The 20,558-nt window shown below is 50.8% G+C and overlaps 4 protein-coding genes across 4 annotated transcripts; 2 read left to right on the top strand and 2 right to left on the bottom strand.

The window, feature by feature from the left end:
* Positions 1–12,611: 12,611 nt before the first annotated feature.
* On the top strand, positions 12,612–13,324 carry CLAFUR5_01079 (uncharacterized protein; the record flags this gene model as incomplete). Its single annotated transcript, XM_047900227.1, has 2 exons — positions 12,612–12,894; positions 12,960–13,324. 2 exons carry the CDS (start codon positions 12,612–12,614, stop codon positions 13,322–13,324), a joined length of 648 nt encoding a protein of 215 aa, XP_047756962.1.
* Positions 13,325–13,551: 227 nt separating this feature from the next.
* CLAFUR5_01078 (uncharacterized protein) lies at positions 13,552–14,959 on the bottom strand (the record flags this gene model as incomplete). The annotated part of the gene is made up of 4 exons (XM_047900226.1): positions 13,552–14,096; positions 14,147–14,612; positions 14,677–14,819; positions 14,887–14,959. 4 exons carry the CDS (start codon positions 14,957–14,959, stop codon positions 13,552–13,554), a joined length of 1,227 nt encoding a protein of 408 aa, XP_047756961.1.
* Positions 14,960–16,344: 1,385 nt separating this feature from the next.
* CLAFUR5_01077 (uncharacterized protein) lies at positions 16,345–17,235 on the top strand (the record flags this gene model as incomplete). The annotated part of the gene is made up of 2 exons (XM_047900225.1): positions 16,345–16,488; positions 16,546–17,235. The coding sequence occupies 2 exons, from the start codon at positions 16,345–16,347 to the stop codon at positions 17,233–17,235; spliced, it is 834 nt and encodes a 277-aa protein (XP_047756956.1).
* Positions 17,236–17,999: 764 nt separating this feature from the next.
* CLAFUR5_01076 (uncharacterized protein) lies at positions 18,000–19,307 on the bottom strand (the record flags this gene model as incomplete). Its single annotated transcript, XM_047900224.1, has 2 exons — positions 18,000–18,665; positions 18,723–19,307. The coding sequence occupies 2 exons, from the start codon at positions 19,305–19,307 to the stop codon at positions 18,000–18,002; spliced, it is 1,251 nt and encodes a 416-aa protein (XP_047756955.1).
* Positions 19,308–20,558: the final 1,251 nt, after the last annotated feature.

Genomic DNA, 20,558 nt, shown 5'->3' with positions numbered 1-20,558 from the left:
AGAAGATACGCCGGAAGAAGAGGAACTAGTACCGCTAAACTCTAAAGCTAAAGAGTTTATACCTATAGAACGAGATACGCCTACTAAACAACCGGCGACGTATAAAAGTTAGCGGGAAGCCGAACTCGAGTATCGAATATCGACGGAGTACGTAACCGATAACGAGCTTAAGACCGCGATTAAGGACCTATAGAAAGACCGTACTCCTACACTACTATAGAGAGCGAAGATTTACCTAGTATACTATAAAGTAGATAGCGACCTACTATATATTCGAAATCAATACGACGGCTAGAGCTTATAGGTACTAAATAGCTAAGCTTTATAGACTAGGATAATTAAGATAAAATATAACGCTCTAGTAGTAGGCTATCTAGGACGAGCTCGTACTTATAAACTCGTAGTACGTAAATTCTACTAGCCTAGATTAGCGAGATCCGTACGTAGATACACCGCGAATTACCGTACCTACCGTATAACAAAATCTTTGTACTCCTAGCCACTAGGATTACTATAGCCACTTCCTATTCCAGATCGGCCTTAGAAACACATTATAGTCGACTTCGTTATCGGACTCCTAGATAGTACTCTTGACGGTATAGTCTATAATAACATTATAACTGTTAAACAGGTACGAGTTGCGTAGCAGTGGAAGACGGCGGATCACACCAAAGACGAAGAAGGACCCAATGGGATAGCGTGTATCTACATACAGTATCGCCGGTGTTGGTGTAGGTAGATGCTAGGTGTCCGGATGTTGGCCAGCCTATAGGCTGGCAAACCCTAGTCACGTGATCTAATCACATGACACACCCACACCTACATGCTTGTCCTGCGGCCTGTATGTTCTCAACACTCCCACTCAGGCCACATGGTCTCCTACAATCCCTTTACGCAAGCTGGAGCTGCCTTACAAAGTTTTGGAACTGCTGGCCATTGAGGGGCTTTGTTAACCCATCAGCAGCCATGTCCTTTGTATGGCAGTAGTCCACTGCAATCTTCTTCTGCCACCAGAGATGTCTGACATAGTTATATGCAACATCAATATGCTTTGACCTTTCATGCACATGGGCATCTTTGACAAGTGTCAAAGCGGCTTGGTTGTCACCCATGAGCTTGACTGGCCTTAGCTCGTCAACAGTGCCCTTGCTTGCCCTTACACTCGGCTGGAAAGAGCTCTTTCCCACCAGTTCTGGGCACCCCATTTCCCTGAGGACAGCAGCAAGAAATTGTGACTGCTTTGCGGCTGCGTTCATAGCCATGAACTCAGCTTCCATTGTTGATGTTGCAACAGACTTCTGCTTCCTACTCATCCAGGACACAGGTGATCCACAAAGGAACCACACGTATCCCAGAATTGAGACTCTATCCACTTTGTCCATAGCGTAGTCAGAGTCCGAGTATCCCTGGAGATTGCCCCCTCCCTTTCTATACATAAGACCTAGGTCTGGGTACGACCGCAGGTATCGGGAGAGCTTCTTCAAAGCCTTCATATGCTGCTGCGAGGGATCAGCAACAAATGAGCTAATTCTTCCAAGGGGGAATGCTAAGTCTGGCCTTGTCATTGTCATTGGCCACATCCAGGTACCATTGTGGCTCTGGTAATCCTGTTTGTTGCACCTCTCATCCATAGGTGCCGTAGGTACTAAATGCTCGTAGCTCTCCATAGGTGAGTGGGTTGGCGTAGCCTTCTCTCTAGCCATGTTCATCTTGGCTAAGTTAGCGTGGACATAGTGTCCTTGATCAAGCTTCAAAGTGCCTTGGGACCTGTCTCTTGTAATCCTCATTCCAAGGATCTTCGTAGGTTCACCAAGATCTTTAATCTTAAACACTTTTCCAAGCTCAGCCTTAAACCACTGAACATCTGACAGCTTCGGAGCTGCAATGGGTATGTCATCCACATGGGTAAGGACCATAAGGTCTCTATCCGTATGGATAAGTAGGCATGGATCTACCTGGGACTGGGTAAATCCAATCTTCTCTAGCTTCGCAACACAGAGCTTGTTCCAGTCTCTAGCTGCTTGCTTAAGCCCATAAAGGCTTCGTAGGACCTTGAACACCATGTTTGGAGGTGCTTCAACTCCTGGGGGTGGGATCATATAGATGTCTTCAAGAAGGCTGCTTTGGGTAAAAGCATTATTCACATCCACTAGGTGCATCTCGAGATCTCTCTCACATACTACTGCCATGAATACTCGGAGAGTATCATGTCTAACAGTAGGTGCAAAGGTCTCTTCGAAGTCAACCCCATATTTCTGTGAAAACCCTCTTGCAACTAGTCTTGCCTTGAACTTCTCAATGGCTCCACTAATCATTCTTTTCACATCAAAGACCCACCTAGAAGTAATTAGATTCGCACCCTTTGGCGGTACAACTGCTTCCCAGGTGTTGTTGCTTGCTAAGGCAATAAGTTCGTTCTCGATTGCCTCTCTCCACATATGTCCCCATTCGGGGTCTCCTACGGCTGCCTTATAGGACTTTGGGATTGGCACTTCCTGCTGATAGGCTATGGCCTGCCCAACAGCAGCAAATGCATGTTCTTCCACGTCGTTCAGAATCTCCTCTACCCAGCTCATTGTAGGGTCTAGATGGAACATCTGGGCGATAAGAGCCTTATGGTGTTTAGCCTCATGCTCTTCAGAGTTATCATCTCCGTCCCCCCTTGACCTCTTGTTGCCTGCAACCTGAGGTGGCGCTAGGTGTTCGGATGGGTCGAACTGAACGACATCTTCTTTTTCTTTCATTGGAGTACCCTGATCTCCAAACTTCTGGTATTCCCCAATGTCCTTTGGGGGAGGGGGAAGTTGCACAAACAGCGGTTGCTGTGGTGTTGATGACTTGGGTAGGTTCTGTACAGATCCACCGTTATCGGCCTTCGACAGTGTTGAAACCGCCTCAATATTTTCTCCTGGCCTTCGTAACGGTGTCTCTGATAATCCCCTATCGGAAAATTTCGCCCCAAAGGGCTTCCTCCCAACAGGATTGCGCTGTGGCGCTCGACTCGGCTGGTTAGTGAAGGTGATACCAAGATCCATATCTCCCCCCTTCTCATTCTCAAACCAGTCGACGTGACTATGCGCTTTTATTGCTTTCATGTCGGGATCCCAGAACAGCCATTGTTTTGTGGTGTTTTCTGAGTAGCCCACAAACACGGCTTCTTTTCCTCGGTTCATCAACTTGTCTCTCCTCAAGCCTTGAGGTTGGGCTCTTGGGTCTACATAGACCACAGCTTTGCATCCCCAGACGCGGAAATGGTCGACTGACGGTACTTGGCCAGTAAAGGCTTCTTCTGGTGAAAGAGCAATACCATCAATGATCGGACCATTAGGCAGTCTGTTTCTGATCACAGTCTGTGCTTGCAAAGCTTCTGGCCAGAACTCAACTGGCATGCCAGAGTCTTCAAGCATAGCCCGGACTGTGTTCTCAGAGGCTTGAATTGACCTTTCCACAGGTCCATTTTGAAGAGAGTTGTAGGCATCAGTTGTGTCCATCTGAGTGCCAAACTCCTTCTCCCACTCTTTTAGCAAGGCGAGAATTTCCTTTGCACCATCACTGCGGATCGCAGACAGAAAGCACCTTGACTGCCGTTCTGCCTGGACCTTCCAATCCCGTAGGGCTGCAGGAGCGTCGCTCCTGGCCTTCAAAGGGATTACCCACTTCTTCCTAGAGAAGTTGTCTACAATCTCAAGCCAATATTTGTATCCTAGCCTAGAGACTGCGCCCTGAAAAGGCCCACAGATGTCAATGGAGATGAGGGCCAGCCTCTCCCCTTTCCTCTCTGTGGCAGGTCCTTTGAACTTCCTCATGTTTGCAAGGGAGCAGACCTTGCAATTCTGGTGTTCAGAAGGAACAGGAATGGGATCTTTCTTGTCAGTGACTCTATGCAGGTTTCTTAGCAGTCCCTTGCCAAGGTGTGCACATCTTCTATGCCATAGCTCCCACTGATCTTCGGACTCAGTGTTAGCCATAGCGGTACCGTCACGTTCTTGAGAGAGTATGCCAGCATGCTGTGGCTCAAGAATTTCCGAGATCGAGTGGATAAACGGTACTCCTCCTCGAAGTTTGGTCTGGACAACGGGTTTACCAGACAAGGATTTTAGGGTGAAACTGGGTGGTTGGACAGCAAACTGTTGGCTGAACTGATTCCACGAAACAAGACTAACTCCAAGGCCAGGAACAAACAGGACATTTTCTAAGACAATTTGCTTTCCAGAAGGACCACCCATTACTGCACTTCCCATATGTGTAGCTTGTAGATAGCCACCCCCAACCTTGATCCACTTCCTCTTTTGAAGAGGCTTCAGTGTCCTGAATAGTGAATCTTGGTCAGTCATATGTGATGATGCACAAGAGTCAAGCAACCACTCGGACGAGGGGTACTTGCCTTTGGCTTCCACAGTGGAATGGGCAACCTCATCAACATCATCATCTTCTGATGGTATCTCAGGGTCTGATGCGTCTTCCTGGGTCGCATGGGCCCTTGCAGGCTTACTAGAGGAGGCCTTTGGCTTGCGGCTCTCCTTCATCTGCTTTGCAAGGTCCGTCATCACCTTGAGGACATCACGAAGGTTTGGTGATGATGACCTCCTACGAGGTGGTGACGGTTGTCTCTTAGCAGGGTAGGTAACCCTAGCTAGTTTGTCCTTGTTCCTAACAGCCTGCTGAGCTGCAGAAAGGTGTGGGCACTTGCTCATAAAATGGTCACCACCGCAGAGATGGCACGTGAGCTTGCCCTGGAAACCCTTCTTAGCGAACATGGCTGTCCCTTGATGAATCATTGATTCTTGCTTCTCCCCAAGAATTGCAAGAATGTCTTGTGGTGAGAGATTCACCTGGGCATCAATTGCATCGCGAATTGAGCCAAATGAGTCTGGCAGAGCTGCTAAGAGTTGCTGGATCTTTCTGTCCTCAGTCTTGATGTCTTGGAACTGAGGCGAGATTGAAACAGCCCTCCTTGCAATTGAGCTAAGCTCCTGCCAGGCGTCATCTATAGACTGGTCTTCTGTCATCACGAAATTGGTGTATTGCTGAAGCAAACTTCTTCCAGTAGCGAGAAGTCTTCTCTTATATTTAGCTTCAGCCCATTCCCACAACTCCTTCGCATGCCGGATCTCGTATGTCATCTCTTGGTCATCTGTCGACAGACAGATGTACATCTCATACAGGGCCGTTGCATTGTGCCGTCTGTACGATGCCTTCCTTATCGCTTGATCCAAAGGAAGGGATGACTCCGATGATGTAGAGGGTGTCGCTATAGATGGGGTTGCAGCGGGAATGTCCGTGATGATGTCTTCGAGGACCCAGTCAACCTGCTTTGATACCAGGTGTATTCTCATCAGCTTGAACCATGTTTCGTGGTTCTCTCTTGTCAGAAGAGGTGCTGCTCTCTTTCTTATAAACCCAGTCTCGTTCTCCATTTTTTGTAAGTTGAGGGACAGGTTGGCTGCCCTCAGGTAAAAGGATGTATTCGGTCGTACGCGATCGGATCGAAATGGGATAAACCGAACGCGAGGTTGATAGCGGAGAGGATGGCTATCCGCCGGGAAGAGGAGGAAAGTCGGTCGGTAAGGATCGTGTTGGTGCTGAGACACTGTAGCGTAACTCTCTCAGCAGAGGGGGTTTCTGAGACACTGCGGCTCTCTCAGATGGAACAGTTAGTCGATGCGAACGCGATGTCCGGAGAGCGACTCTTCTCAGTAAGCTCGCCCACTTGTCTGAGGTATTGGCACAGGCTCCCTGACTCGGAGTCTGACAGTGCCTCACTAGGCTCTTTCACGTCTTATATGCACCTACAGCGCGGCTGTAGCTTCCTGTGCAATGCGGGTGCGGCCTCCAGTCTGCCTTCCTTTTGTTCTGAAGAGGAATAACTCCAATACGACTTTGTCGAGGGTGAAACACCGAGTTGCTAACCCGGGCTCATAACCTGTTAAACAGGTACGAGTTGCGCAGCAGTGGAAGACGGCGGATCACACCAAAGACGAAGAAGGACCCAATGGGATAGCGTGTATCTACATACAGTATCGCCGGTGTTGGTGTAGGTAGATGCTAGGTGTCCGGATGTTGGCCAGCCTATAGGCTGGCAAACCCTAGTCACGTGATCTAATCACATGACACACCCACACCTACATGCTTGTCCTGCGGCCTGTATGTTCTCAACAATAACCGTCACTAATAGGCTTACTAAGGAAGTCGAGCTAATCCCTATTAGCGTAATAACAGTATAGAATACGGCAAGGCTTTTCCTTAAATATATGTTCTATCGGCGCGGGTTTCCTAATACTATTATATTAGACCGTAGTAAGTAGTAGGTTACTACCTTCTAGAAGAAACTCTATAAGATGCTCCGTATAAATCGTAAGCTAAGTTCTTCGTATTACCTAGAAACTAATAGATAGTCAGAACGTACTAACTAGGCGATAGAACAGTATCTCCGTATATTTACTAATAAGGTATAGGATGACTAGGTAGAATAGCTATGCCTTACTTAGTTTGCGATCAATAATTACCTATCTAAGACTACTAGTATATCGCCGTTCTACGCTACCTTAGGCTACAACCCTAAGTTTATAGAGCGAGTTGACCTAAACGCTAGAAAGGAGGGAGGACTAACTACTCTCTAGCGACTAGATACGCGATTAGCAGAAACCTTTATACGTCGAATTTACGAGCTTTATAGGTACCTTTAAGAGAATATACGAATGTTATAAGCTCTCTAAGTAGAGGTAGCAAACCGCTACCGAAGCATTCCTCTAGACTATAAGGTAGGTAATTAGGTGTATCTTAGTACTAAGAACATCCGTACGACTCGACTATCTAAGAAGCTAGACAGGAGATATGCCGGCCCTTACTAGATCACGGAAGTTATGCCGGCTAGACTCTCTTATCGACTAAAACTATTAGACGCTCTAGTAGGACTTAATAACTGCTTCTATACCTTACTACTATAACGAGCCGACCACCGCGATTTCCTACTACTTAAAGGGTAGTATCTAGCGCCGCTACTACCGATAACTATCGAACCTAACACTACCGAGGCTAATATAGTAGCCGATATAGTAGTAGTACCTACGTATATATACGAGGTAGAAAAGATCCTTAATATATATACCCGTAAGCGGGTAGGTAAGGTAAAGAAGGGGCACAAGCGTAAAGTAGATATATAGTATAAGGTGAAATAGGCTAGATATTAGAACGAGGAGGATAGTAAGACCTAGTAACCTATAGAGGACATATTTGAATACGTAGCCGCCGCTATTACAGACTTTTACTATAACCGGCCGGAGTTGTCTACGCCTATAGGCTTCGTAGCTCTATCTAACTAGTGCCTACTAGCTACTAAGATGCTCGGGCCCAACTCGATCAGGGTCATTCCGAAAGACACCGTTACGAATAAGTCGCCTCGAGCCTTACCTCTAATAGAATCTACTCCGTATATATTCGATACTCGAGTAGAGCCTATAGAGTCTATAATAATACCTAACTTTGGTTATAAGGATTATACGCGAGTACGAGCCGAAGACAGACTTAGATCTAGGGTAAGCTAGCTAACTAGGTAATATGTTTCTCGAAGGAAGCCGGTCGAGGATAGTCTTAATAGAGCAAATGCGATGTTATCGGATAACGATAGGGTACTAGAGGATAATTCGGCGTTCGCGCGATTATAGAGCTCGATAGGCAAGTGGCCTTATAAGGTGGATAACGCTTAGAGGACTAAGGTGTGTTTTAGGAGGGGGGGTACTATTACGGGCAGCCCGCGACCCCTTACTATAGCTACGTCGGCCCGGCTAAACCGCGGACCTTCTATATCGGGTTAGCGCGGCTTAGCTTTGCTTTATAACTTCGCCGCGCCTCGCGCTCCTCTTTCGTAGCTTCGTAGAACAACAACTATCTCATTCGGACCCTATAGTACGCGCGCCTTTATAGCCCTCCTTTTCGTGAACTAGGTAATTTAGCTCGGCTCCCTAAAGCTTCCTTCTAGAGAAGACTATAGGGTGTAGCTAGTTGTTAGCTCCTATTTAATAGAGAGTAGCGCCTATAGCCTATTTAGATATATTAGTCTTAATCGTAAAGGGCTTCTTAGGGTTAGGCGGGATTAGTATAGGCCCTAAGGTTAGCGCGAGCTTTAGGCTCTTAAAAGCGTATACGTACTAGGCGTTCTATCGTACTAGGCGACGCTTTTTCCGCCTAAGGGACTCGTTACTTTCCTTAAGAAGATCTAAGAGGGGTACTACGAGTTTCGCGAAGCCCTTAATAAAGCGGCGGTAGTAGCCTACGAGGCTAAGGAACTGCCTGTTCTACTATATATTAGTAGGCGTAGGCTAACTATTAATCGCGTCGATCTTGTCTTATAGTAGCCTAATCGAATTCTTCTCGATCTAATACCTATAGAAGGTGACTGACTTGACTCTAATGTCGTACTTCTTAGTGGAGTAGAATAGTTTAGCTTTCTTTAGGCGGTCGAAGACCTCCTTTAGGTCTTTTTCGTACTATTCCTTAGAGTCTAAGAAGACTAGGATGTCGTCGAGGTACACGACGACCTTCTTCTAAAGCAGATCTCTTAGGATCTCGTTTATTATAGACTAAAACAAGGCTAGGGCGTTTGTTAGCCTAAAGGGTATAACGAGGAGCTCGTACTTCCTATCCCTAGTATTAAACGTAGTCTTATACGTATCGACTAAGTCGATTAGTAGCTACTAGTACCCTAAGACTAGGTCTAGTTTACTAAAGTATTTAGCCTTCGCGACCGTGTCTAGGCACTCCTAGATACGTAGGAGGGGGAAGCCGTTTTTAGTAGTTACGGCGTTTAGGGCGCGATAGTCGATATATATACGCTACTAGCCGTCTAGCTTAGGGATAAAGAGGACTAGGGATCCCTAGGGTAAGGACGAGACCTTAATTAGTCCGCGATCAAGGAGTATCTAGATCTAGCGAGCCTGTTCTCGAAGCTAACCCGGGTTTAAACGGTATACGGGCTAGTTAATAGGTCGAGCGTTACTAGTAGGGATAGTATAGTCGAAAGCTCTCTTCCGTAGGAGTCTAGCCGGGAGCTAAGCTCTCTAGATCTCTAGGAAGAGATCAACTAACGTCTAGAAGACCTAGTTACCTACCTACGGTGGCTAAGACTCGTCGTCTAGGTCCTCTACTATAGCTATAAGGCGTTCGTATACCTTATCTAAGCCGTGCTCCTCGAAGTCGATATTAACTAGGGCATTATCGGGGAGTCGCCTAAGCGAGTAGAAGAGCTAGGGTCCTTCGTATCGTATAGCGAAGTCTACTAAATATATAGAGTTAAACATTTCTAGCTCGCCTTCGTCGTCCTTTAGGTCGAACACCTTAGAGTACGACCTAATCGTATAGTACCGGCTACGCCGGTCCCGTAGTCTAGTAGAGCTAGACTACTAGTTTACGTTAGGGTTGACTTCCTAGAACTACTTAAGGCCTAGGATAAGGTCAAATCCTTCTATATCGATAACTCTAGCGGGGACTATGTCCTACTAGGTACTAATCTAATATAGTAGAAGGATACCCTAAGTAGAAATGATCTCCTTACCGTTTAGGAGGACGATCCTTACTAGCGGCAAGTCCCTAAAAAGCGATCGGGGGAGTTGCTTCGATTTTCGGGCTAAGAGGTATACTTTAGAGGCTACGTAGTCTAGGGTAACCTTAGCCCGAACCTAACTAGGTCCTAAGCGGGCATCGATAGTAAAGAGCCCTCCGCCTATCGCTATTAGCCTCTCTATCGTATAGTCGACCTCCTCTTTAGTCTCCGACTTAGGTTCTTTAGATAAAGATAATGCTCTATCCTCTTCTACTTATGTCTACTAAGCCTTACCCTTAGTAGCTAGGGTCGTCCTATCCTAGTAGGATTCTCTAGGTAGGGGTATAGAGACGTCTAATAATCCTAAGTACGTCTGCCTCGATTAAGACGTCTTAGGCTCTATTTTTTTTGGCTTAGAGCAGTCGCGCGCGAAGTGGCCTATCTTACTATAGTTATAGTATTCGTCTAAGCGCCCGGAGGGGCCTCTACGATTACCTCGCCCGCGTCTACGTCCGCCGCGGCCTCTACCGCGCGCCGAGCTACCTAAGTCGCTCCGGAGAGCTATAAAGGCTTTAGTGTCCCCGTCTATAAACTTCTCGACGGCTAATATTATTACGGCTAGCTTCTAGTCTCTTCCGCGGCTAAGATAGAGTCGCTAGTCGGCTGTAATAGCCTACTAGAAGTAGACGCGGATATTCGTATTAGTCGCTCGGAAGTTACGATTGTCTAGTTTAGCTAGTATATCGGGCTTTAGGCCGGCTAAAAACTTACGTAGGTAGGTAAAGTTATCTAGTAGGGAAGTTATACGGCTCCTAGTTAGCCTAAGCAACCTAATAAAGGTCCTAATACTCCTAGTTTAACGGGTAGTCTCCTACTTACGCTAGATCTACTCCTAATAGTCTAGGTCGACTATAAAGTTAGAGATCTACGTAATTATGTCGTCGAAATCGCCGTGCCTAAGATAAGGGGGTTTTAGGCGCGTTTCTTCGATAGCTTTAAACTATAACTAGTTAAAGTCGCTACCGATAAAGCTACTAACGAGCTCTAGTTTCTCTAGGTCGGAAAGGCGTCGTTTAATAATCTATTTCTTATTTAGGCTAATCTAGGCTCTAATAGACGATATCTAGTTAAGGCACTTGTCGTTCTAAGCGTTAGACTTTAGAATAGGGGGATCCCCTATCCTAGGCGCCTTGCCTCTACTAGCTAGCTCGTTATATAGGCCGAAGTTATCTTTATCTAGGTAGTCCGCCCTATCTATCTCCGCGTCGCTATCGCGGTTAGGGCGGCGGTACGACCGAGTAGCTAGGGGTATAGCCTAAGTGGCCCTAAAGGTATCGTTTAGGCTAGTAGGCTAAGCCGCGTAGTTGTCGCCTAGGGCGCGACTATAGGCTAGGCCCTCTCCGACTAGATAAGTAGCGAAACCTTACTAATCCGGTAGGTAATAACCGCCTTAATTAGGGTGTTAGTTAGTATCCTCTATACTAAAGGTTTAAGTAGCCCGCCCCGTTCGTAGGAGCTAAGATAAGGTTAGTAAGGTTACCTCGCTTAGCTTTAGTACCAAGGTCCGACTAAGGCGTAAGTTAGAGACTTATAGATTAGGAGATTTACTTATAGGCTAATTTAACCTAATAGAAAGGCTAAAAGGAAGGGAAGCTACTAGAAGTGAGAACCTTGGCGAGTGTGAATCTGAGATACAGGAAAGCTACCTAAGAAAAATCTAAATATAAAGCTGAGCGCCAAGCCGGCGGTGTGTTCGGATAAGAACGTCACATGCTAATCTGCAAGTCCTCACGTTGACTGCCCATGGGCCATGGCGAGGCGTCGCTTGCAAGCATGGTGATCTGTGCATGGCGCGATCTGCAGCTGCCAGGCACAAGTCTGCTCGAAACCCTGTGCCCTTAAGCCGTAACCCCCTAAGGCACCCCCGTCGCTTACCTGCACATCACTTGGAGAGAGACTGATGAGATGGCATCTGCATGTGCATCACCAGACTGCGTATGCTTGGCATGGCTTCATGTAACGCCGGCAAACGCAAACCAGGACGCTGGGTATCGTGGTCAAGACGGGAACTTGTTGTCGGCACTCATCAATCTTGCTGTGACAGCGATTTCCCGCATGGCAATGGCAATGGCAATGGTTGAGCCGGGGCCACACCTGATCTCAGCAGGAGGAGCATGCTTCGCGATCGATATAGTGGTTGTCAGGATGCTGCTCTCGTACAGTACCTGCACGCTGCACCTGCACCCTCACCTCGATGTACTCCTCGTTTGTCAACATGCCTATGCTGGACAGCAGCCTCCATCGCCTGTGCTCCTCAATCTGACGTGCTTGTAACAACCAAAGCACCATGCAGCGCGGCGAAGGAGCCAAGTAGACGACGCCAAATGAAAGACGCTGCATCGACTTCACGTGACCACTTCTCCCTCAAGTCAACAGACACTTTTAGACGAAAGGTACCTGCTAGTGCAAGTAGGACCACGATGCGTTCGACAGACGTGCTCCAGCGAGACGACACACTGGTTGGGTATGGTATAAGAAGTCCACAGTTCCCATTGCTGGCTGTGATTGGTCGGTGTGACTCCTGCTGTGAAACTGTTTCGTCACAGACCATCGCTTTCTCGTTCTCACCACATACCATCACCATCCTCCTCTCTACACGCTGTTGCCGAAACGCCTCCGCCCTTCTTGCGGCCACCTGGCATATGCACTGCTCCAGCCGCTTCATGAATAGCCAAGCGACCACGTTGCTGACTGCATGGAAGGACGAGGGCTGAGCATGTTTGCTGATTCTTGTGGAAGCCTCCCTGCAATTGTTCCTGTGCCTGTTCAACAAGTCGTCAATAATGCGACACGCTATTCACAGTAGGCGCGACAAAGTTCCTCTCCCTCACTTCTCACCTTATAACCTCCCTGAGTCCACGCTTTTAAAGCGAGTCAACCTACCACCTCACTCGGACACTCTTGAACCACCACACCACCACACCACCAAATCACCAGATCCCCATCTCACCCAACAGAAGTCCAATCAAACACGACTCTATCTTTGCAACAGACAACAGACACAAGCAGCATCATGCTCGCCACAACCCTAGCTCGACTTCTGGCGGTGGCCACCCTCGTAACCGCCAGCCCAATACCACGATCCGTCAAGCCCATCTGCGCTCAGAACCTCGTCACCATCGCGCCAGACACGGCATCATGTGAAGGCGCGGCCTATCCCGATGAGTGTCGGACCGCGCCCGTTGCAGCACCCAGCATCGCCAAATCTTTCGAGACATTCAACCTCCACAGCTTCGGTGCACAGGCTGCGGCCGTCGCTATACAGCTCTTCGAGAGTGGAGACTTCAAGTACAACAGTAAGTCTGTCACAGATAAGTAAAGTCTTCGCTTGACGTGTAGCTAACACCATCCGTCAACCCAGAGAACCACTTCCCTGCGCCTGGACGTTCTGGTCAGGGCACGCGGAACATGCAATCTCCTGCCTTCAACGAGAAGTATGCCGAGTACCTTACTTCCGTGCCAGACAGCGGCATCAGTCAAGCACAGTTCGAGGCTGCCAAAGCGGAGGGTGCGGCTGCTGTCCTGGAGCTGGTCAACACAGACCGATGGTCCTTTGGCTCAGCGGCTTGGTTCATCGACACCCAGTGCAGCGATGCTGTCAAGCAAGGCCTCGATGCCGGCACTGTGGCAGGCTTCTCGACCTACATCACGGAATGTGTGGGGACTACACTCACAGATGACCGAACTGCAGGCTGGCAGAAGGTCGTGGCGCTGGGCAGGTGGTAGTGTACACTTAGCGACACGATACTGAGAGAGCGGAAGGTGTCGTGTAAGTGATTGCTCATGGGAGCATTACATTACTACTATGCAAGCCTATGAGCTTGTGTAATTGTTTCATGTACATGTAGCGATAGAAGCGTTTTCAGCGGCGTAGGTGAGCATGGGTAACGTCACGCATCAACACTTCTCTCCGCGATCCAATTGCACTGTGCTTGACACACAGGCGAAGGCATCTAGTAGTGGCCTTTGCCTGGTGGTCCATAACCAGGTGGCATGCCGCCATAGCCCTTACCAGCGCCGCACTTGCCACCCTTCTCGCCCTTTGGACCAACGCCGTTAGAGGTGAAGAACTCCAGAATGTACTTGTAGGTCTCGGTGTGGGTGTACTGGAGGTTGAGACCGTGGCCGGCACCCTTGACAATATGTGCGTCGAACTTGCAAGTATTCTTGAAGAACTGCTTGGACTGGGCTGGGATGCTTTCGAAGCCAGTTGGGGCAGCAAGGCAGTCTCCACCACAGAACGGCACGTCACGCTCACCAGTAATGATGAGGACGGGGCCCTTGATCGGGTTTGGGGCGCCGTTGGCACCGCCGATCGTCAACAATTCTCCGATAGTTACAGGTTGCCCGGTCATGGTCGCGAACTCGAGGATCTTAGGGTCAAAGTCACCCGGGGCGAAGAAGTTGGTGTGGGCCGCAGTTTGGGTCTGGCTGGCAAGGTAGCCGTTGACGTATTTGACCAGAGCTGGATTGAGATTGGCAAGGCCAAAGTCACCACCTGCGAGACAATCAGTGCGCGTACGGAGATGAGGTCTAGCAATGGCTTACCAAGCTGAAAGAATGGCAGAAAGGACCCGTTTTGGCCAAAGCCAGTCAAGCCAAGGCCATCAGAGATGCCTGGATACTGTGAAGACAAAGCGTAGCTCTGAACTGAGCCAAATGAGTGACCAATGTGGAGGACCTTCTCGAATTTTGGCACGCCCTGGATCTTGCCAGCGCGCAGCATATCGGTCAAAGCCTTGAGAGCAGACACCTCGAGCTGGATTTGAATCTCGTTGACTGGCTCGCCCTGGGAGGACATTCCAATACCGAGACGATCATGGCTGAAAGTTGCAAAACCATACTCGTCGACTGCCTCGTTGGTGGACGAGTAGTTGAAGTTGTTGAAGGGCACATCCCAGTATGACCGGTCGAAGCCAATACCATGGGTCAGGAGCTGAACGACATTCGGGGCCCCGTGGTCTGGTGCGCAGTAGGTCGTGGCGAGCTTGTAGCTACCAGTGACGGTTTGATACTGAGCGGAAGTATTGTCAGCATGCTGCATGGACGTTCTCGCGATCATGCAGTGTCAGACTTACACCCTTCGGCTCCTCCATCGTGTTATTGTGGCCCTGCTGGGTATTGTCGAGCACGAAATTGGTAACATCGATATTGCTCCGTGGTGTCAACTTGGTCTGGTCGAGTTTGGCATTGCGAGCTGAGATAGTGACCGGAACGGTGACTGGACGCAACAAGGTAAGCCAGTGTTCTGTGCTGATGAGGCGTGTTCTGCTCATGAATCGTCTTACTATTCTGGCACTTCTTAGCTGAAGCAGCGCCAATGATGGTGGCAGCAATTGCTGCGGTAGCGAAGGACTTCATCTTGGCGAGGTGTGATGTGTATGAGGTCTGGGGAACGAATGAAGGCTCAGTCGTGAGGCAAAGGGAAGACCTCGTTCATATACCCTATCATCGGGCTCCACCACATCATATTACATGCATCGCACCTCGACGCCATAATTTTCGAGCCAATTGGTACATCGGCAGGGTTTATTGGTAAGGTTGTGTTGGCAAAGCCAACCTTACAGAGACGTCCTGTAGTGTGTAGCATGATTTGGAAGCTCTCTTTTTATGGCCCCGGGCTTCAGGAAGAAGTCATCTAGCGTACAGCCGCTCAAGCGCCGCACGTTGTTGTCTTCATGAGAGCGACGAAGCGGTCTTTGGCAAAGACTAAAGCTCCATCGGATACCATGAGACCCGCGGGAGATCGAGTGACGTTCCTGATCTGGATGAAATGCGGTAAGGTGAGTGACGCGACAGTTCGAGCTAAGTGCCATTTCTGGCAGAAGAGCTTCTGCAGAATCTCTTCGAGTGGCTAGCGAGAGGAGGCTGCCGTCTCGGGGCGCCCAAGGTTCGCTGGCTCAGGTAGTGACATCATTTAGGTTCTTGCGAATAACGAGCCGTCTGTAGGAGAAGATGGAGAAGGGAAGCCGCGATCTGGCTCGACAAACAGACCGCATCGTGGCCAGGCTGCGAGAGTGTCTTGTTGCCTCAATGCGCATTTGCCGTTGCAGCTTAATGGTCGCGCCTCGCTTGATCAACATCTCAATGAAGAAGTCTCATATCAAGCCATCCACGAACGAGGACCGGACTCGTGGCCGCTGCCCGCGAGCCAATCTTGTGCGGAGCGCCGTTCAAGGTGTTTTGACATTGCTGCGGGTCGCGCATCCTTATGTCAAATAGCTATGCAGACACTTGCACCGCCAAGAAGTTTTACGGGGACGATGGACGTCCTGGAGGCTAGCCGTCGTGGAGCATCTCTGCGCCTAGTCGTTGACGACAACAAGCGGTCTCGCGGTGCTGAGGTGCGGAGTGTGCCTGACGATGGACGTGTGTTGCAGCGTCGTGCAACGGTAGACTCGCCGTGTGGCATAGCATAGTCCGTGTTCGAATGGAGCAATCCGACCAAGCGCATAGTCTACTGTCTCAGTGAGGCCACAGCTGCGGAACAGGACGCGCATGCAGGGCAGATCTGTTGGTTGTGCTTTGTATGGCTTGTCTCGTGCTGTCCATGCCAGCGCGAGAGTCACGGGCAAGGGAACATTTGAAGTTCTCGTCAGTAGTACCTAGGTAGTCAGTCAGCGGAGGTCTCGCCAGTCAGGTGCAGTGGAGAGTGGAGGGGAAATGTAGGTGGCAGAAGCAGATCCAGATCCAGGCGTGGAGGCAAGCCAGGGTCCCTTCGAAGTCGCACCGCTGCAGTGAGCGACATGCATCGGCTACACACAACAACAACATCTACCACGCATCGCCAATGCGCCGCCAGCCTCGTCGCAGCTGCGAGCATGAGCATGAGCATGAACAAGGCAGGAGTGCCAGACGCTTGGGATGACGACTGGGTCAAGACGGCGGATGTGAGCAGACACGGACACTTCCAGCGCCGTCGCATGCCGAACGCTGACATGCTGCAGAAACCAGAATCCGCCGCAGATCAACTCGAACCCGTAGCGAAACTCACCAAGTCGGAGAAGAGAGCGCAACACGCGCAGCTGCAGCGCCAGCTGTGGGACACTGCTGAGAACCCCGGCCGCAATCTCTGGCTCGAGGCCCAAGGCGCAGTGCCGCTTCAGCAGGCGCCAAAACCACAGGTCACTCTGCTGAGTCGCAAGCCACCTGCCATTGCGAAGAAGGATGCCGCAGATGGTGTCGCAGGCCTGGCACTCGACGACGGAGATGATAGCGAAGACGAAGCACGAAAGAAGCGCGAAGCAGATTTTGAGGAGCGGCAGCGCAAGGCCAAATCAGAGCGCGAAGAAAAGCAGAAACGTTATGCGGAGGCCAGAGAGCGCATCATGGGATCGGGTAACGCATCGCCTGCCGCCAACTCGAGAGAGGGATCACAGGGGCGCGACAATCGTCGGTCACGAGGAAACAAGACAAGTGGTGCAAGACGAAGCCAACCAGACTCCCCAGCCGACCGGTCGCCTCCTCGAGCTGAGAGTAAGGATCCCGGACTTTTCGACCCCGATGATATGAGCAGACGTCTGGCAAGCAAGCAAGAATTGAAAACATCCTTCAGGGAAGATCAGCCCTTGCGACAGCCCCGCGGACCTGACAATACTGGCTGTGGCGGCTTTGGATTTGCTGGACGTGGTGGTTGAGCTTAGAACTTCTGCGAAGAAGTATCAACTTGCTGAACAGGCTCCGCGTACTGGAGTCGCAAGGTGAAACGGGACTGCGGCTGTGCCTTTACAATTTACGACGATGCACATCCTGTATGCAAATCATCCAGGACCTGCGCCGTGGACAGGACATGGTCTTCGAAGACGCCAGTTGCTTCAGCGCGAACCCTAGCCACAACTCGGACTCTACTGAGCAGCACGCTTCGTGCACACGCACTGCCAACCAGGGCTCTGCGCTATCGACAAACACGTATCAAGGACATGGCCAGGCCGTTGCGACGACAGCGTTCACACCGAAATGTCGTCCCTGAAGTCTAACAGCACATGGTGTTTATATTTGCCAAGAGTCGACGAAGACGCCATGTCTTCAAGCCAGGACCTATGTTCTCCAGCGCCTTGCCTACGGCGCTGGATAGCCTACAAAGGAATTTGGACCTGGCATCGGTGGCCATAAGCACATGAGCCTGGTCACGCGGAGTATGTAATTGCTTCGAGAGCGGGTGAGTTAGTGAGGCACTCACCCTACGCCGATGGAGAGAGAGAGGAGGGGGTTCCAAAACACTTTTGCTACCGCTCATTAGGCAGTGCGAACATGGCCACATGAACGCCAATGTCTATCGCTTTTGGTATCACAGAATCTCATTCACCGGCTTCCCACCCATCTATACACGTTGCCCTCAGATTGCTGGAAAGCTGTAGCACCAGGTTCACATTACATCGTTGCCAAATCATATTACCACTACCTAGCCGCTCAGCAGGTCTCTCACGCTCATTCCCGTGTTCGATCGGTTAGAGGGTGCGTCGGACGTATTTCGCCAATTTCTGCGGTCGTGGTTGAGCATGAGTAGCGCGGCAGTGGCTTCTTGGTCGAGCTCTTGCTCCCTTCGGCCTGCGTTCGATGTAGGCCTCTGCTTCTCCGATAGCTCGGTCGCGCCTTCTGCGATGTGGCGCAGTTGCGATGCCGAGTCGACGGGCTTCAAAGCTGGACTCCCAAGACCAAAGGCGTTACCAAAAGGCGGCGCCACCGATACGTGGTGTAGCTGGGGGCCAAATGCTGGGGAGGCCTGATTCGAGTGGAGGTAGGGTGAGTAGCTCGAGGCTGCGGATGAGATGGAATAGTGACGGCCGGCGCCCATGGAGAAGACGGAGGGAGAGGTTGTGGTGGTTGTGGTAATCTGAGACAGTGAAGGGAGGGAGACCATCGAGGCACTCTTCTGCGGCACTGTTGTTGCTGGAGTAGCTGCGCCGTCCCTAGCGTCTTGGTCGTCCTCCATCTCTTCGTCCTCATCATCGTCGTCGTCGAGGTCATCTGCCTGGCGAGCTGTAGGTGGGGGCGGCCGTGGCGAGTTGTGCTGCGCTTGTAGATCGGAGACACATTGTTCGAGATAGCGCAAATACTCGACGCTTGCCTGGCAAACGTTAGTGTGAGGCCACCGCTCCTTGCCCAAGTGTTACGGGCAACGCACCTGCAGAATGGCTAGCTTGTGCATCTCCTGCCCTTTGCAGGCGGGGATCATGTCTTTCAACACGCCAAATTCCTCGTTCATCTTCGACCGCCGTCTCCGCTCAATCAAGCTGTGCGCCGTCTTGCGCGCGATCTTGCGGCCCGCTGCAGTCGTGCCGGCATTGTTCTGCTTCCTCTTGCTGCCTGTCGGTGCTGCTTGGGGCTGTGCCTTGGCGGCCGTCTGCGGTGCCGACACTGCTGGCGTCGCTTCCTGCTGCTCAAGCTCTCGCGGCTTCATCTGGATGATCTTGCGCGACCTCGTCGGCGGGGGAGGCAGCGTGAAGTCATCCTTGGTTATCACTGGTCCTGACTGCGGCGCTGGTCGCTTCCTCGTCGTGTCCACGGGCGAGGTTGGCGACACTGGTCGGTAGGACGAATCTGATCCATTCGCCGAGGGAGTCGTCGAGCTGGGACTTCGCCGGTCTGCTTCGCTGAAGGCCGTCTGGGGGAGGTTGAACGTCGGCACTGGCGCCGCTTGGTTGCTCTTCTCTTTGGCCCGGATGTCGCTCGAGGAGCCTGGCGTTGGCGGAGGGTTCGGTCGCGGCATGATGGCTATAGCAGGCCTGCAGTGGGTTGCTTCGTCGGGCGCAGGCCGTCGCGCGTAGAAGAGCTGGTGGGCGTAGGACGTCACGATGGGCGAGCCCAGGGAGGGTATCCTGTAGCTGTACCGCGCGCTTCCACGCTACTGCACTGCACTGCGATGCTGCTGCCACTGCTGCTGCCACTGCCACTGACATCCGAAGTTGAGGCTCCGGCTGGCACTGCATGCATCGGCGGGTGTAGGAGAGGGAGCATGGCGAGCGGCGAGAGCAGACACACATGTGCTGCAGTCGAATAAGCATAGCACGCCTCGAGGTCGCGTGCTCTCCATTCGACGACCAAGTGCCTACGGTAGCTCGTTCGTTCGCCCTGCAGCTGGCCAATGGCAGCGCTCACCGCACGCACACTTCACAGCTACCTTGTTCTCATCTCTCCGTCCTGCAATGTGCTCTCGTGACGCACTTGCGACTCTCTGCGCCAATCGTGTCGTCCGTGCTGCCCGCCCAACACTCACGACCGACATAGCACACCCGGGCGCATGAGGTTACTATACATCCAGACGTCGGCCCGCAGCATCAGGGCATCTGGAGCAGACCGATGCCTTGAGTCGTATATTTGAGTCGACATGGGCTACTCTTGAGAGCAGCAGTCAAGTGCAGACTGCGGTCCTTAGAGTTTCGGCGGTTTGGTACGTTGCACACGAGACTACGCCCACGAAGACTACCAATTACAAAACGGCAATGTAGCAGTGTGATGCTCTGGTCCTATTGACAGCAAGAATCAGCAAACGTTTTCGTAGCCGACGTCGTGGCACGATCAAGTATATGCCCGTTTGTGGCTTGGCCCACATTCCACATCCCAGTGGCGGGTCGCCAGCAACATCAAGGCCTCCACGCCAGCAACAATAAGCTTCGTTGCATCGACTCGACAAGTAAAGGTGACAGTGGGACTCAATCTCTTCTACATGTCAAGTTCCACGCGGGTTGGTTCTGGTCAGTCGAGACAGCGATGGGCGCTCATGAAGTGCGTGAAATATCCTGCAGCGACACTGTACTTTCTTTGTCGTCGCCATCAGCTAGATGCGGCGAAACAAAAGGATCAAAGATGAGTTCCATTTGGTTATCTCCTACCTTGAGCACCTTCACGCTTCCCATTCCGTCTGCCTCGACGAAGCCAGGGCACCAAGATGATCGTTCCCAACCTTACAGGCATTGCCAAAGCAGTGGCGGGGGTAAAATTTGCACACAACACAAGTGAG

The sequence above is a fragment of the Fulvia fulva genome, chromosome 1, assembly GCF_020509005.1.
Source record: "Fulvia fulva chromosome 1, complete sequence".
Taxonomy (NCBI): Eukaryota; Fungi; Ascomycota; class Dothideomycetes; order Mycosphaerellales; family Mycosphaerellaceae; genus Fulvia; species Fulvia fulva.
This window is presented reverse-complemented; position numbering and strand designations above follow the sequence as displayed.